This window comes from Schistocerca piceifrons, chromosome 5 (assembly GCF_021461385.2).
Source record: "Schistocerca piceifrons isolate TAMUIC-IGC-003096 chromosome 5, iqSchPice1.1, whole genome shotgun sequence".
Taxonomy (NCBI): domain Eukaryota; kingdom Metazoa; phylum Arthropoda; class Insecta; order Orthoptera; family Acrididae; genus Schistocerca; species Schistocerca piceifrons.
The window spans coordinates 273,347,580-273,362,765 of NC_060142.1; the positions used below are offsets into that span (position 1 = coordinate 273,347,580).

At 39.0% G+C, this 15,186-nt stretch overlaps 1 protein-coding gene across 1 annotated transcript in view; it reads right to left on the reverse strand.

The window, feature by feature from the left end:
• The window catches only part of LOC124798940 (carnitine O-acetyltransferase-like), a 97,037-nt gene that overhangs the window by 39,879 nt on the left and 41,972 nt on the right, over positions 1-15,186 (reverse strand). The window contains exons 5-6 of the mRNA XM_047262473.1: positions 13,528-13,700; positions 13,280-13,442 (exon numbers count right to left, since the gene is read on the reverse strand). Coding sequence (XP_047118429.1) covers positions 13,280-13,442; positions 13,528-13,700 — 336 coding nt within the window. The remainder of the gene's footprint in view (positions 1-13,279; positions 13,443-13,527; positions 13,701-15,186) is intronic.

Below are 15,186 nucleotides of genomic sequence, written 5' to 3' on the forward strand. Positions count from 1 at the left end.
ACTTTTGTGGTTCTTCTGTGGGAGGTTCTGGGTTTGAGAGGATGAGGAAGTTGCTCTGGTTATTTGCTTCTGTACCAGGTCGGGAGGGTAGTTGCGGGATGCGAAAGCTGTTGTCAGGTTGTTGGTGTAATGCTTCAGGGATTCCGGACTGGAGCAGATTCGTTTGCCACGAAGACCTAGGCTGTAGGGAAGGGACCGTTTGATGTGGAATGGGTGGCAGCTGTCGTAATGGAGGTACTGTTGCTTGTTGGTGGGTTTGATGTGGACGGACGTGTGAAGCTGGCCATTGGACAGGTGGAGGTCAACATCAAGGAAAGTGGCATGGGATTTGGAGTAGGACCAGGTGAATCTGATGGAACCAAAGGAGTTGAGGTTGGAGAGGAAATTCTGGAGTTCTTCTTCACTGTGAGTCCAGATCATGAAGATGTCATCAATAAATCTGTACCAAACTTTGGGTTGGCAGGCCTGGGTAACCAAGAAGGCTTCCTCTAAGCGACCCATGAATAGGTTGGCGTACGAAGGGGCCATCCTGGTACCCATGGCTGTTCCCTTTAATTGCTGGTATGTCTGGCCTTCAAAAGTGAAGAAGTTGTGGGTCAGGATGAAGCTGGCTAAGGTAATGAGGAAAGAGGTTTTGGGTAGGGTGGCAGGTGATCGGCGTGAAAGGAAGTGCTCCATTGCAGCGAGGCCCTGGACGTGCGGGATATTTGTGTATAAGGAAGTGGCATCAATGGTTACAAGGATGGTTTCTGGGGGTAACGGATTGGGTAAGGATTCCAGGCGTTCGAGAAAGTGGTTGGTGTCTTTGATGAAGGATGGGAGACTGCACATAATGGGTTGAAGGTGTTGATCTACGTAGGCAGAGATACGTTCTGTGGGGGCTTGGTAACCAGCTACAATGGGACGGCCAGGATGATTGGGTTTGTGAATTTTAGGAAGAAGGTAGAAGGTAGGGGTGCGGGGTGTCGGTGGGGTCAGGAGGTTGATGGAGTCAGGTGAAAGGTTTTGTAGGGGGCCTAAGGTTCTGAGGATTCCCTGAAGCTCCGCCTGGACATCAGGAATGGGATTACCTTGGCAAACTTTGTATGTGGTGTTGTCTGAAAGCTGACGCAGTCCCTCAGCCACATACTCCCGACGATCAAGTACCACGGTCGTGGAACCCTTGTCCGCCGGAAGAATGATGATGGACCGGTCAGCCTTCAGATCACGGATAGCCTGGGCTTCAGCAGTGGTGATGTTGGGAGTAGGATTAAGGTTTTTTAAGAAGGATTGGGAGGCAAGGCTGGAAGTCAGAAATTCCTGGAAGGTTTGGAGAGGGTGATTTTGAGGAAGAGGAGGTGGGTCCCGCTGTGACGGAGGACGGAACTGTTCCAGGCAGGGTTCAATTTGGATAGTGTCTTGGGGAGTTGGATCATTAGGGGTAGGATTAGGATCATTTTTCTTCGTGGCAAAGTGATACTTCCAGCAGAGAGTACGAGTGTAGGACAGTAAATCTTTGACGAGGGCTGTTTGGTTGAATCTGGGAGTGGGGCTGAAGGTGAGGCCTTTGGATAGGACAGAGGTTTTTCAACATAGTCGCCAAGTCTCTACCAACAGTTCTATTCTTCGATGGTGCAAATCCACTCCTTGGTCACGGAGTCATTCAAGAACCATTGTGCGGTCATCCTCATTGTTGGAAAGTCTCTTCGTCCCCTCTCCTCAGTTGTTCTTTTGTTTGCCACAAAGATTGAAATCTCATGGTGCAAGATCTGGACTGTATCAAGGTTAATTTTTCAAAACTCTTATTCCTTACAGCATGGCGCAGTAATGTCTGTGTTGTACAGAACGAATCTACTTAAAATGGCTGTGTCCTTTGCCATAACTGCTTCATAGTCAAAGAAACCAGTGGTAATGTCCTTCACTGCTGAAGGTGTAACTTTATTTCTTCCATGGAGGTGGTTCTCCATTCCATAGATGTTCTTTTTGTTGCAGGTATGAACTGATTGACCTGTGCCCCATCGCCTGTGCTGCTGTAGCTTAGGAAGTCGTGGCCTTCTGTGGACTAATGCTCAAAGAAGTTTAGAGATGCCATTAGCCTTGTGCCTTCGTACACAGATGACAGTGATTATGGAGCTCAGCATGAGCACAATTTCTGATACCGCAGACAATTTCTGGCGATGAATGGGCCTGCTTGTTGAGATGTGCATCTCCTGAGCATCATATGCAGTAGCCACTCTGTGATTGCTGCAAATCAGTTCCTCAATTGCCTGAACATTGTCATCTGTGGTTGATTTCGATGACCTTTCTTCCCTATCCCCCCACCCACTCACATCGATGCGGACTTTGTCAAATTGTTGGCACCATTTCACTATGGCTGGACATGACACTGCAGTCCATGTACTGTCAGAATTTAACAGTGAATTGGTGTGCAATTTAGACACTTTGCCCTCAGGAATTTTACTGTTCTGTGTACTTTTTCTGCAATTAGACTCTAAAGACTAGGTACTTCCACTAGGTAAGTGGCATTCTGATGAATGTGCTCAATAACGTGGTACTAGTATCTAAACCTTATCAGATTTGGTGGAAAACTACAGGAGCATTAATCACCCAAGGTGAAGTCATCTGATTTATATACTAATGACATGACTGTGGCACCACCACATAAGACTCATTATTTCCTTCTGAACATTATCAAAACAAGGAAGGAAGGGAGATAAGTGTTTAATGTCCCATTGACAGCAGTGTATTAGAGACAGAGCATAAGCTCAGATTAGGGAAGAAAATTGGCCATGACCTTTCAAAGGAACCATTCTGCCATTTGTCTGAAGTGATTTAGGGAAATTGCAGAAAATCTAAATCCTGCTGGTTGAAAGGGGATTTGAACCATCACCCTTTCGAATCCACATCCAGTGCACCAACTACTGCACCACCTCACTAGTTTTCATCAAATTAATCTCGGATATTTGCAGCCACGTGAGTGGCTTCAGCAACATTCTTAGGGGACAATTTCCATATCACTGAATCAAAATAGTAACCTGAAATGGTTTTTTTTTTCTTTCTTTCTTTTCGGTATCAGCACTGATCTTTTCTTTCATTGTTACAATCAAGACACACAAACCAAACAGAGTAGCCAAAGCAGCCATATTATGTTTAAGTCAGAAGATGACAATGCAGACTAACTTTCTCTAGTAATTTTCATATGTGAAGCCATCCTTTTATTGGTAAAAGTTTTAAAGTAAATTCAAAAAACAATATTTCATGTTCCCACCAGTCAATCCTTCCATTTCTGAGCTGCTTACACAATGCAGACACTTTTCTGTATTCACTAATAAAGAGGAGATATGAAATCAACAGCTCTACTAAAAGTGTTTTAGTATACAGTTCCTATCACACTACTTTCTTTTTTGTATGTTCTTTTTCTGGATGCATCTTAACTTAGAAGTCACTTCAATGGCAATGCTGTTATTCTCACAGTCTTTAATGTCCTCTTGTCAGTAACAGTAAGAATAATCTTTCTCCCATTAAGAAGTTAGCAGACTTTTTGCACAAATTCTATGCACTGTCACAATGACATACACAGTACTACAGATAGCCCTAGCCAAGTTTCACAATTCGTCATGGATAATAAGTGGTCCCTCTGTAAGACGAAGGTGTTTCAATATGACAGATCAAAAAAACAGCACAATGACAGCAGACAAACCAAAAACTCATAACCCTTAGAAAGATGTTATATTGCACAGGGAAACAATGTTAGTAGAACATTACAGAAAAGCCAGAAAACAAACTATAAAAATAGGTCTTTACACTAGCATGTTTATCTCATTTACTTCAACCCCTCCGTGTGTGAAATGATGGTGGTAGATGAGATGAAGAACGTAAAAAAACATAAAGACAGTAAAAATCCTTTATAAAAATACACATATAAGGTACAAGAAAAAAAACAGATTGTGAAAAACGCAACTGTCTGTGTGAGAGTCCTCATACCACAAGATCTCAACAATGAGCAAGTAAAATGGGGCGGGGGAGGGGAGGGGAACAAAGGATGAAGAAAGGAAGGAAAGCAGAAAAAGAAAACTTTAGAGTATCTATTAGTTAGACACACACACACACACACACACACAGTTACATAAAAATATGCAGATGTATAACATAATATTTTGACACTTAACATAAAAGCAATCAAAACTGTTCACATACAAAAGTCTTAACACACACACACACAACATTTAAGACTATTCCACCTTATGACACACAACATAAACCATAAAATGACCCAAGCATATTACAACATAAACAATTATTTTATTTGTTTCGTTTATCAGTGCCGACCAGAGATCTGACAACAATTATGTGTTCTACTGAGAGTGAGTATTTACCTTTATACACAACATCATAACAATTCAAATTATGTTCTCTTTGCCAGTTGACATGAAACTGATCTTCTCTTCTGTTACTTGGTCTTCCAATACTTCTGTGCAATAATAATATTCCTTTGTGTATAAGATGAGATGAAGCAGTAGCAGTTGGCATTGCACTTTAACATTTACCTTGAATTTGAACACAGAAATTATACTAATGTTACAACAGTGCTTCATTAAAGATAGATAAAATTGCCATATTAACCAAAATTAGTGATGTAATCATTCTGAACTTTACATGGAACTGCTTCTTCAGATGAAAAACTTAAAACCAGAATACTGAATGCAAAGAACAAGTGATTAGGATGCCCAAATGGAGGTGACAAAACGTCTTTCAGACTGGGCCTTGTAGCTCCAAGTGGCATGAAGAAAGTCTATACAGGCAGATGCACAAACTATTTAATTAAGAATGCAAGATGGAGATGATAGGGCATCCTGGAAATTATGGGATAACTGTTTCCTCGTGCCAACAGAAGAATGTAAAGCGATAAAATGTGTAGAGCGTTGACAAGGATAAAAAGATTATTTCACTAGTCAAATCCAGGGAATTGAAAGGTGCACGAACTACTTAACACAATACAAAGTTTGCTTTAATGGTCATCACTAAAGTAGCTATTGCATAACAACTGTTTCCCCCTTCTTAAGCATACTATAAATGAGATCAGTTTCACAGACTCATTTTGATTTATTACTAAGGCACCATCAGTTGTAACTACATGCACATTTTGCTTATGTAACATGTTTTTACATTTTGACTCCTATAGAGTTAAAAACAGTGCCGTTACCATAACACACATGTAAAACAAATAAATGCACAACAACAGAGTACTTAGTAAAAACTAAGTGCACATACATTACAATTTGAAGTATGAAAGAATTAAAACGATGGCCAAAAGAACCAACTGTAGTTGAAGAAAAAGGATACTTATAGAAGTTGGAAAAGTGAATATTGGACATGAAATCAAAGTTTTGCCAACTCCAATGTATGCTAATAATGTGATGAAAAACCAGTTGTCTTCACAAAACAAGAAAGGGAGCAATTATTAACATGTTGTTGTTGTGGTCTTCAGTCCTGAGACTGGTTTGATGCAGCTCTCCATGCTACTCTATCCTGTGCAAGCTTCTTCATCTCCCAGTACCTACTGCAACCTACATCCTTCTGAATCTGCTTAGTGTATTCATCTCTTGGTCTCCCTCTACGATTTTTACCCTCCACGCTGCCCTCCAATGCTAAATTTGTGATCCCTTCATGCCTCAAAACATGTCCTATCAACCGATCCCTTATTCTAGTCAAGTTGTGCCACAAACTTCTCTTCTCCCCAATATTATTCAATACCTCCTCATTAGTTACGTGATCTACCCACCTTATCTTCAGCATTCTTCTGTAGCACCACATTTCGAAAGCTTCTATTCTCTTCTTGTCCAAACTAGTTATCGTCCATGTTTCACTTCCATACATGGCTACACTCCATACAAATATTTTCAGAAATGACTTCCTGACACTTAAATCTATACTCGATGTTAACAAATTTCTCTTCTTCAGAAACGATTTCCTTGCCATTGCCAGTCTACATTTTATATCCTCTCTACTTCGACCATCATCAGTTATTTTACTCCCTAAATAGCAAAACTCCTTTACTACTTTAAGTGTCTCATTTCCTAATCTAATTCCCTCAGCATCATCCGATTTAATTTGATTACATTCCATTATCCTTGTTTTGCTTTTGTTGATGTTCATCTTATACCCTCCTTTCAAGACACTGTCCATTCCATTCAACTGCTCTTCCAAGTCCTTTGCTGTCTCTGACAGAATTACAATTTCATCGGCGAACCTCAAAGTTTTTACTTCTTCTCCATGAATTTTAATACCTACTCCGAATTTTTCTTTTGTTTCCTTTACTGCTTGCTCAATACACAGATTGAATAACATCGGGGAGAGGCTACAACCCTGTCTCACTCCTTTCCCAACCACTGCTTCCCTTTCATGCCCCTCGACTCTTATAACTGCCATCTGGTTCCTGTACAAATTGTAAATAGCATTTCGCTCCCTGTATTTTACCCCGGCCACCTTCAGAATTTGAAAGAGAGTATTCCAGTTATCATTGTCAAAAGCTTTCTCTAAGTCTACAAATGCTAGAAACGTAGGTTTGCCTTTTCTTAATCTTTCTTCTAAGATAAGTCGTAAGGTCAGTATTGCCTCACGTGTTCCAACATTTCTACGGAATCCAAATGATCTTCCCCGAGGTCCGCTTCTACCAGTTTTTCCATTCGTCTGTGAAGAATTTGCGTTAGTATTTTGCAGCTCTGACTTATTAAACTGATAGTTCGGTAATTTTCACACCTGTCAACACCTGCTTTCTTTGGGATTGGTATTATTATATTCTTCTTGAAGTCTGAGGGTATTTCGCCTGTCTCATACATCTTGCTCACCAGATGGTAGAGTTTTGTCATGACTGGCTCTCCCAAGGCCATCAGTAGTTGTAATGGAATGTTGTCTATCTCCGGGGCCTTGTTTCGACTCAGGTCTTTCAGTGCTCTGTCAAACTCTTCATGCAGTATCTTATCTCCCATTTCGTCTTCATCTACATCCTCTTCCATTTCCATAATATTGTCCTCAAGTACATCGCCCTTGTATAAACCCTCTATATACTCATTCCACCTTTCTGCCTTCCCTTCTTTGCTTAGAACTGGGTTGCCATCTGAGCTCTTGATATTCATACAAGTGATTCTCTTCTCTCCAAAGGTCTCTTTAATTTTCCTGTAGGCAGTATCTATCTTACCCCTAGTGAGATAAGCCTCTACATCCTTACATTTGTTCTCTAGCCATCCCTGCTTAGCCATTTTGCACTTCCTGTCGATCTCATTTTTGAGACGTTTGTATTCCTTTTTGCCTGCTTCATTTACTGCATTTTTATATTTTCTCCTTCCATCAATTAAATTCAATATTTCTTCTGTTACCCAAGAACTTCTATTAGCCCTCGTCTTTTTACCTACTTGATCGTCTGCTGCCTTCACTACTTCATCCCTCAGAGCTACCCATTTTTCTTCTACTGTATTTCTTTCCCCCATTCCTGTCAATTGTTCCCTTATGCTCTCCCTCAAACTCTCTACAACCTCTGGTTCTTTCAGTTTATCCAGGTCCCATCTCCTTAAATTCCCATCTTTTTGCAGTTTCTTCAGTTTCAATCTGCAGTTCATAACCAATAGATATTGGTCAGAATCCACATCTGCCCCTGGAAACGTCTTACAATTTAAAACCTGGTTCCTAAATCTCTGTCTTACCATTATATAATCTATCTGATACCTTTTAGTATCTCCAGGATTCTTCCATGTATACAACCTTCTTTTATGATTCTTGAACCAAGTGTTAGCTATGATTAAGTTATGCTCTGTGCAAAATTCTACAAGGCGGCTTCCTCTTTCATTTCTTCCCCCCAATCCATATTCACCCACTATGTTTCCTTCTCTCCCTTTTCCTACTGACGAATTCCAGTCACCCACGACTATTAAATTTTCGCCTCCTTTCACTACCTGAATAATTTCTTTTATCTCGTCATACATTTCATCAATTTCTTCATCATCTGCAGAGCTAGTTGGCATATAAACTGGTACTACTGTAGTAGGCATGGGCTTTGTGTCTATCTTGGCCACAATAATGCGTTCACTATGCTGTTTGTAGTAGCTTACCCGCACTCCTATTTTTTTATTCATTATTAAACCTACTCCTGCATTACCCCTATTTGATTTTGTATTTATAACCCTGTAATCACCTGACCAAAAGTCTTGTTCCTCCTGCCACCGAACTTCACTAATTCCCACTATATCTAACTTTAACCTATCCATTTCCCTTCTTAAATTTTCTAACCTACCTGCCCGATTAAGGAATCTGACATTCCACGCTCCGATCCGTAGAATGCCAGTTTTCTTTCTCCTGATAACAACGTCCTCTTTAGTAGTCCCCGCCTGGAGATCCGAATGGGGGACTATTTTACCTCCGGAATATTTTACCCAAGAGGACGCCATCATCATTTAATCATACAGTAAAGCTGCATGTTATTAACATAACTAGCACAAAACATTACATTTACACATAAAACTGCTATTACTAGTATAGGAACCAAAATGTACATAAAATATTTCCAAAATCACTCCTGCCGATGTTTTAACAGTAAAACAAAAATGCCCCTAGTAAAAAACTTTCCTAATCCGCAGTACACTTACGACAGGTTAGAAGGTAAATGAAGGGACATGAAATTCAGTTGTCAACATTTCCTCTTAACTATTCTGTTTACTGTCGGCCCAATCATAACATGTGATTTTGGTGACCAGAGACACTTTACAAACAATAAATCTAAATTTTCATTTTCAATTGTCAGATTTTTCAAGAAGCAAATCCTGATATGCTATTCCACTTTTGGAAGAGACATTATGGACACAGAGGAAGGGAAAACAGCCAAAAATATGATAGTTACACTACTGCACACAAGATTGAAGGGAAAAAACGAAAAAAACTTTCTGCATCCAACTACATAAAAGCCTTATTTGAAATAAAACATACACCTTCACCTTCCATGAGATCCAACTTCATATATGAACGCAGAAGCCAGTGAGAAATGTATGTGTAGGGACAACAATATGTACATATGTTGACAAAGACATGCAAATATGTTGTTCAATAGACAACCATCACAAACATCAAATGCTTGTAAAACAATAGTGCCACAATTTCCAGTTTTTTACTGGGCACCCAACTGACACATTGAGGATTAATTATAAACCATGATGGATTTAATCTATTATTAATGGTGTAACTGTTCTCATACAGATTTAATAGATTTAATTATTATCATCAATAACTGTGAACAGTAACGTCAATACTTTGAAGCTGAAGGTTTGTTATGTGATATCTAAAGAAATAAAGACATAATTACTGAGAGGAAAGCAACGCACAGGTTTAATTTCAACAAAGCGAATGGCACTTCCTCCACAGGTTGGACAACGGAGTCCTATATTCTTCTCTCATGGGTACAAAGTCTGGATAACCATAAATAAATTTAAAGGAGCCTGACAAGCGGACCTTATTGATTTCCTACATATTTATAGAATTTTAAGCTCAGTGACCACACATCAATTTCCTACAGCAACATGACAAATCTTTCGAAATAGCAAACCTACTGGTTTGATTCTTGCTATTAGCATATTGTCTTTATTTATTTTTATTTTCACTTCAGTTCTATATTTATTTTCAAATTGAAATGTTAGTTAACAAATACTGAATAATATTTTTAAAAAAATAACACATGAAATATGAGCATTCATTGTCAAATTGGATACAAAAATTTTAAATACTTTACTGTTCAACAAAAAAAAATAAATAAATAAATAAATAAATAAATTACATCCATCGATAATACTGTTCAGTCACTAGAAATAAAAAGAGTATCTTTATTTTCTACGAGATGTTTCATTTTTTGTACCAAATTTAAATTCATTGGATATAACAACACTTCCATCAATTAGTTATTTAAAAATGTTATTGTCATTAAAAACATAATTCAATATTCAATTACATAATAAAAATTGAAGTTAAACAAAATAAAAGAAAAAAATGTTGCTACTATGGAGAATCAAAATTACTTTGCAAATACAGTACCACTCAGCTACAGACGGCTTTGATAAAGAGATCAATACCTTTTATGCATGAGACTGCCTGGAAACCTTCAAAGACGTTGTTTTCTAATACTTTTGAAAAGCGTATTCTAAGGTTTTGGGAAATTTATGTTTGGGAACTGACCTTCAGATCCTGCAAGCATGAAGGAAATTGAAGAGGGCAAATCCCCTTGTCAGAAGACAGTGTCTAACTGACTTCTGACAACACTACCATAAGCACTATGGAATGTAGAGTATATTACTGGCTTGAGATGAGGCTAAAGATTAACAGTGTACATGAACCACAGAAGTCATTAGCCACATTTTATTACAAAGACCAAGGATGATTTCTTTAATTGCATTTCCTACCTATTTTATAATATTGTGGATCATTTGATCATTTAAGGGGACAGTTTCCCAAGTCTCAAACAAAGCAGCATCCAGCTCTGACACAGAGAGAGAACATTTGTATTCTTGACCACAGTTTAACTGAAGTTTCACAACTCTTCTTGACTGAAGTGTGGTGGTTGCACCAAGCTTGATTGTGGGGTTCTCAATTTTTGAATAACCAGCAGAGCCCACAAACACTCGACATAAGCCTTCTTGCTCACTCTCAGCTTGTTCAATGCGCCATTGCCCTAACAAGTAGATAACATTGGACCACCACAGTGTTATAAACCTGACCCAGACTACAATGCACCTCTCCATAGGCAGTGGCTTCTTATGTTAATAAATAGAAATGTAATATATACATATAATATTTGTATATTGCAAGGCACTCCCGTAGATATGCAGGGTGTCCCAAAAAAACACCAACAATGCTTGGTATGTTGTGGAGGAAGGCACAATGTTCAGCTTTTAAGAAGGAACACTTATCTAGGAATGCGTAGCTTGTGCACTGGAAACATCGAAGTCTGAGATGGGTGTGCGTTCCACATTACATCAATGAACCTAACACGAGTAGCACAACACGCTGCCTACATTACAAGTGGGCTTCGAACGGCGTACCTCCTATGTCAACGCAGAGCCTACATCACTGGTGCTGAGCCTCATACAAATGAGCCAAAATGTGCAGTTGTCCTTTAAGTATTTCAATTGCTCCGTGGATTTGAGCAAAAAGGTTCTCCACTGACAATACAGGTACGCCATATACTATACTTTTCATATTACCGCCATATACTACACTTTTCCTATTACCCCACAAAAAATAATTCAGATGTGTCAGATCTGGCAACCAATACTGGCCATGGAACTAGTCTACCTTTACCAATCCACTTACTGGCCAAACATGGATGATATGAAAGTTTAATACACAATCTCTAGTAAATGAGCATTCATCCTTTAATAGCACCAAGCTTGTGAATTGTGGCTGGACTATGTGTTGCTGTAAATACCACTGCACGAACTGTACCCGTCATCGGTAGTCTTCCTCCCACAAACCTTAGCCTTTCTGCAGATGATATGGAAGGTACCTGTGTTCTTGGACAACATGTCATATGACACTTTCATCCGCGATGATGATGATATTTTATTAGTGGGGTGCTCAACTGCATGGTTATTGGCACCAGTACAAATTCCCAATCTCTTCACTGTCCAGTCTCACAACTGTCCCAAAAAATGATGAGGACAACACAAACGTCCAGTTCCCAGACAGAGATAATCCTGGCCGGGAATCAAACCCGGGAGCCTGTGATTCAGAGGCACCAATGCTAATCCACTAGACCATGAGCTGTGGACTCATTCACCCGTGTGCAGCGCCTGTGCCACCTGCCAAGTGCTGGCACCTGGGTCCTCTTTGAACACTATCCACAAGTTGTCCAGCATGAATGGCCCATGTCACATTTTGGCATCTACCAGAGGACAAATAGTAGACTGAGGATAGTAATCACAAGTACCAAGCACAAAGTATTACTGTTTTTCTGTACAATGGGATTACCTCGGGCAGAATATACCTATGTGCAACTTTCCAGCCTCTCTGATGTGTCTCTCAACAGTTGCTGACATGGAATGATGTCAGGTACATCTGTACTCCAAACGTTTCACACACAATCTTGTAGCAGCTCTCCCAGTACAATCTGCTTTGGCATATGCATGCACCATATAAATCATTTCTGCACTGGTATATGTCACACTGCTGTCAAAAACAATACTGCACTGGCACACCACACAAGGTATGCAGTAGATATGCAAAAGGGCTGCTTGAAGGAATGTAGTGCATGTGCACGAATGTTGCTAGGATCAAGTTGTCCATCTGCAGTACACAGACGGACAACGGGGTTGCATACCTTCTGTATTCAGACCAAAATGAATCAGAACAGAGTGTCACAACCGTTCATTCTCAGACTTCGACACCCTCAGCCACCAAAGCCATGTATTTCTTTCATGTTTGAAAACTGATCAGTTTGTCTTCACCACACAACATACTAAGCATTGTTTTTTGTTTTTTTAAGGAGGGGGGGGGGAGGGCACCCTGTATAAAAACATGGGAGTATTTGAGTGCAACTTTGTGTCAAAATTTCAAAGCAACTGGTGAAGAACTTTCAGAGATTTAAGCTTTTTAACATACGAACATGAGGTTTTTGCTAACAATGCATCCCCTTTATCACTATATATACATTTGTATACCATATGGCACTCCAGTAGGTATATAGAACTATGTTCGTATTTGTATGTTATATTGTGTCAAAATTTCAAAGCAATTGGTTAAGAACATTAGGAGATATACGATTTTGAACAAACATGCATTTACATTTTTATTTAAATAAATTTCATTCAATTCACTGCCAGTTATGTATGTTATGTGTCATTCTTTGCTTCAAGTGACAAATGGTTTTTTCAGGCATAACAATAAAATACATGTCAGTATGTATTCTTTGGAAATAGCAATGTATATATCTGCACAGATTATTATGTATCTTTAAGACTATCACAAAGTTTGGGACGGTAAATACTTAAACCGATAAATCGGGAGAAAACAACAATACTTGGTAATTTCAGCTATTTACCAGTGGTGCATATACATACTTACCAATGACACTTAAAGAGTTAATATTACTCACCTAAATTTCCAATTTTTATCCACCTTGCTAGATCATAAATAAACAAAATTCATGATACCTTTCTGCTGAAGTTACTACCCTACACCATTCAATTTCATGCAAAAATTACTAAAACTATGCTACTGACAAATGGCAGGGCTATCAAAATAAAATAGTTGATTATAAAAGTCTTACATGATTATTACGAGTAACGATGATATGTTTTGGAGGATTTGCTGGGTCAGCAAACCAGAGACTATCTCTGGTCACTCCAGGGATTCTACATGTGCCCAGTATTTTGTGGTGCTGGGACATATCAAGTGGATCTTTTCCCATTGTCTCTGGAGGAAGTTTGTTCCTAAACAAAGGAAAATAAAGGAAAAATGAGAAATGAAATTATTATCTTCTACAAAATCAATTACTGAAATGGAAGATTTTCTTACTCATCAAGCAGTACTTTGTATTCCAAGGCCCCTGCAATAACCTTGGCAGCCATTTTGAGCTGGTCTTCAATTGAATGGAATGTCTGTAAAGGAAACACCAGACCTGGACTGGAATATACAACCACAGGCCATCTGTAGTCCAAGTAGGAAGCATGAAGCCACCAATCTGCCAACTGAAACAAACATAGGGGTCAACAATCATTAATCTTAAGACAAGATGTGGTATCTATCACATGACCTTGCAACTAGATATATCTGGCTGTTATATTTTGATACTCTTCTTCACAAGAAAAATTTCAATGTGGAACAAGTCAACTATTAATGTATTTCAATTTACAGTTTAATATAACATTTGAATAAAATCTTCTCAAGCTTCCAATTGTGTCAAGTGTGTTGGGATTCAAATTTTGCTATCGTGTAATATCTTTGGGGTCTATAGATGTTGCTATGTGCATGTTTTCAAACCAGTGGTTAGCAGCTCTGTATTACTCTCCATGCAGTGAGCTACAAATAAAATTGTTCTGTAATTGTGTGTCACACTTGTATTGTCAACCACATCGAAACAGGTTACAGGGCCCAGGTTAAGCAATTGACACAAGCAGAGATTTTTGATTAGATGAAACCTTAGAAATGTAGAAATGAACAAGTTCATTACCACAAAGATTATGGCGCATATGACTGCTGCACAAGGAGTTTGACTAGAAATGCTACCATGTGATAATTACAGCACATGGAGAATACAAACTGAAGCATCACTCATCAAAGATGACACTTGGGGATATGTATCTGGAGACATACTGCAACCTGCAGTGGCTGGTGAAAGTGAAGGGCTCTCTGTTACGGCAGCTGCATACAAAGTATGGCTAGCGGCAGCAAAAGCAAACACCGAGCTGAGGTAAATAAAGTACTACTGCACTACATCATCTCAGGTACGGCTTAAACTTTAAACAATATATGCAGCCAAGGAACCTCCTAACAAAGCAACATTGCTGAAATGCCTCTAGCTCCACAAAATGCAACCTAATGATGATGTGACACGTCATCTTCCTGAAACCTTCGCTGCTGAGGACAAGTTACAAGGAACTGACGTCGACGTGAAAAGTTATCTATTGTCATAATACTGCTCTATGACATTCCAGAGAGTTATGAAACTTTTAGATGTGCTAAAGAATTCCATGTCAGTCTGCCAGATATTGAGATGCTAAAAGTAAAAATCTGGAAGAACACAATACAAGGTTTCATTAAGACAGTGAAAGTGCGCAAGTTTCATGATGAATAATAAACCAGGTAAATGTTTCACGAACAAGACAAAAAGTGCTGTGAGTGACAGTGACAAACTGGAACAAAAGTCAGAACAAAAACAAAAATGGGAAAAAATAAGCTTACAAATGCAGCTTTTTCAACAAGAAGGGCACAAAGCAGACAAGTGCTCTATTGAGAATAAACTGTGTGTGCAGGCTGAAAACAATTTTGTTGAAGCTCGTTGCTGTTTCTCTATGAATGAGGCTACTCTGAAGTTTTGTGACTAACATTTTTGGTGAATAACGAGTGGTTGAACATCATGCATATGCAAAGATCCAAAAGTGTTCATACATGTAACAGAAACACAGGGAAATTTAATGCTCACAGACAATTATGTTACACAAGTAATAGCTAAAG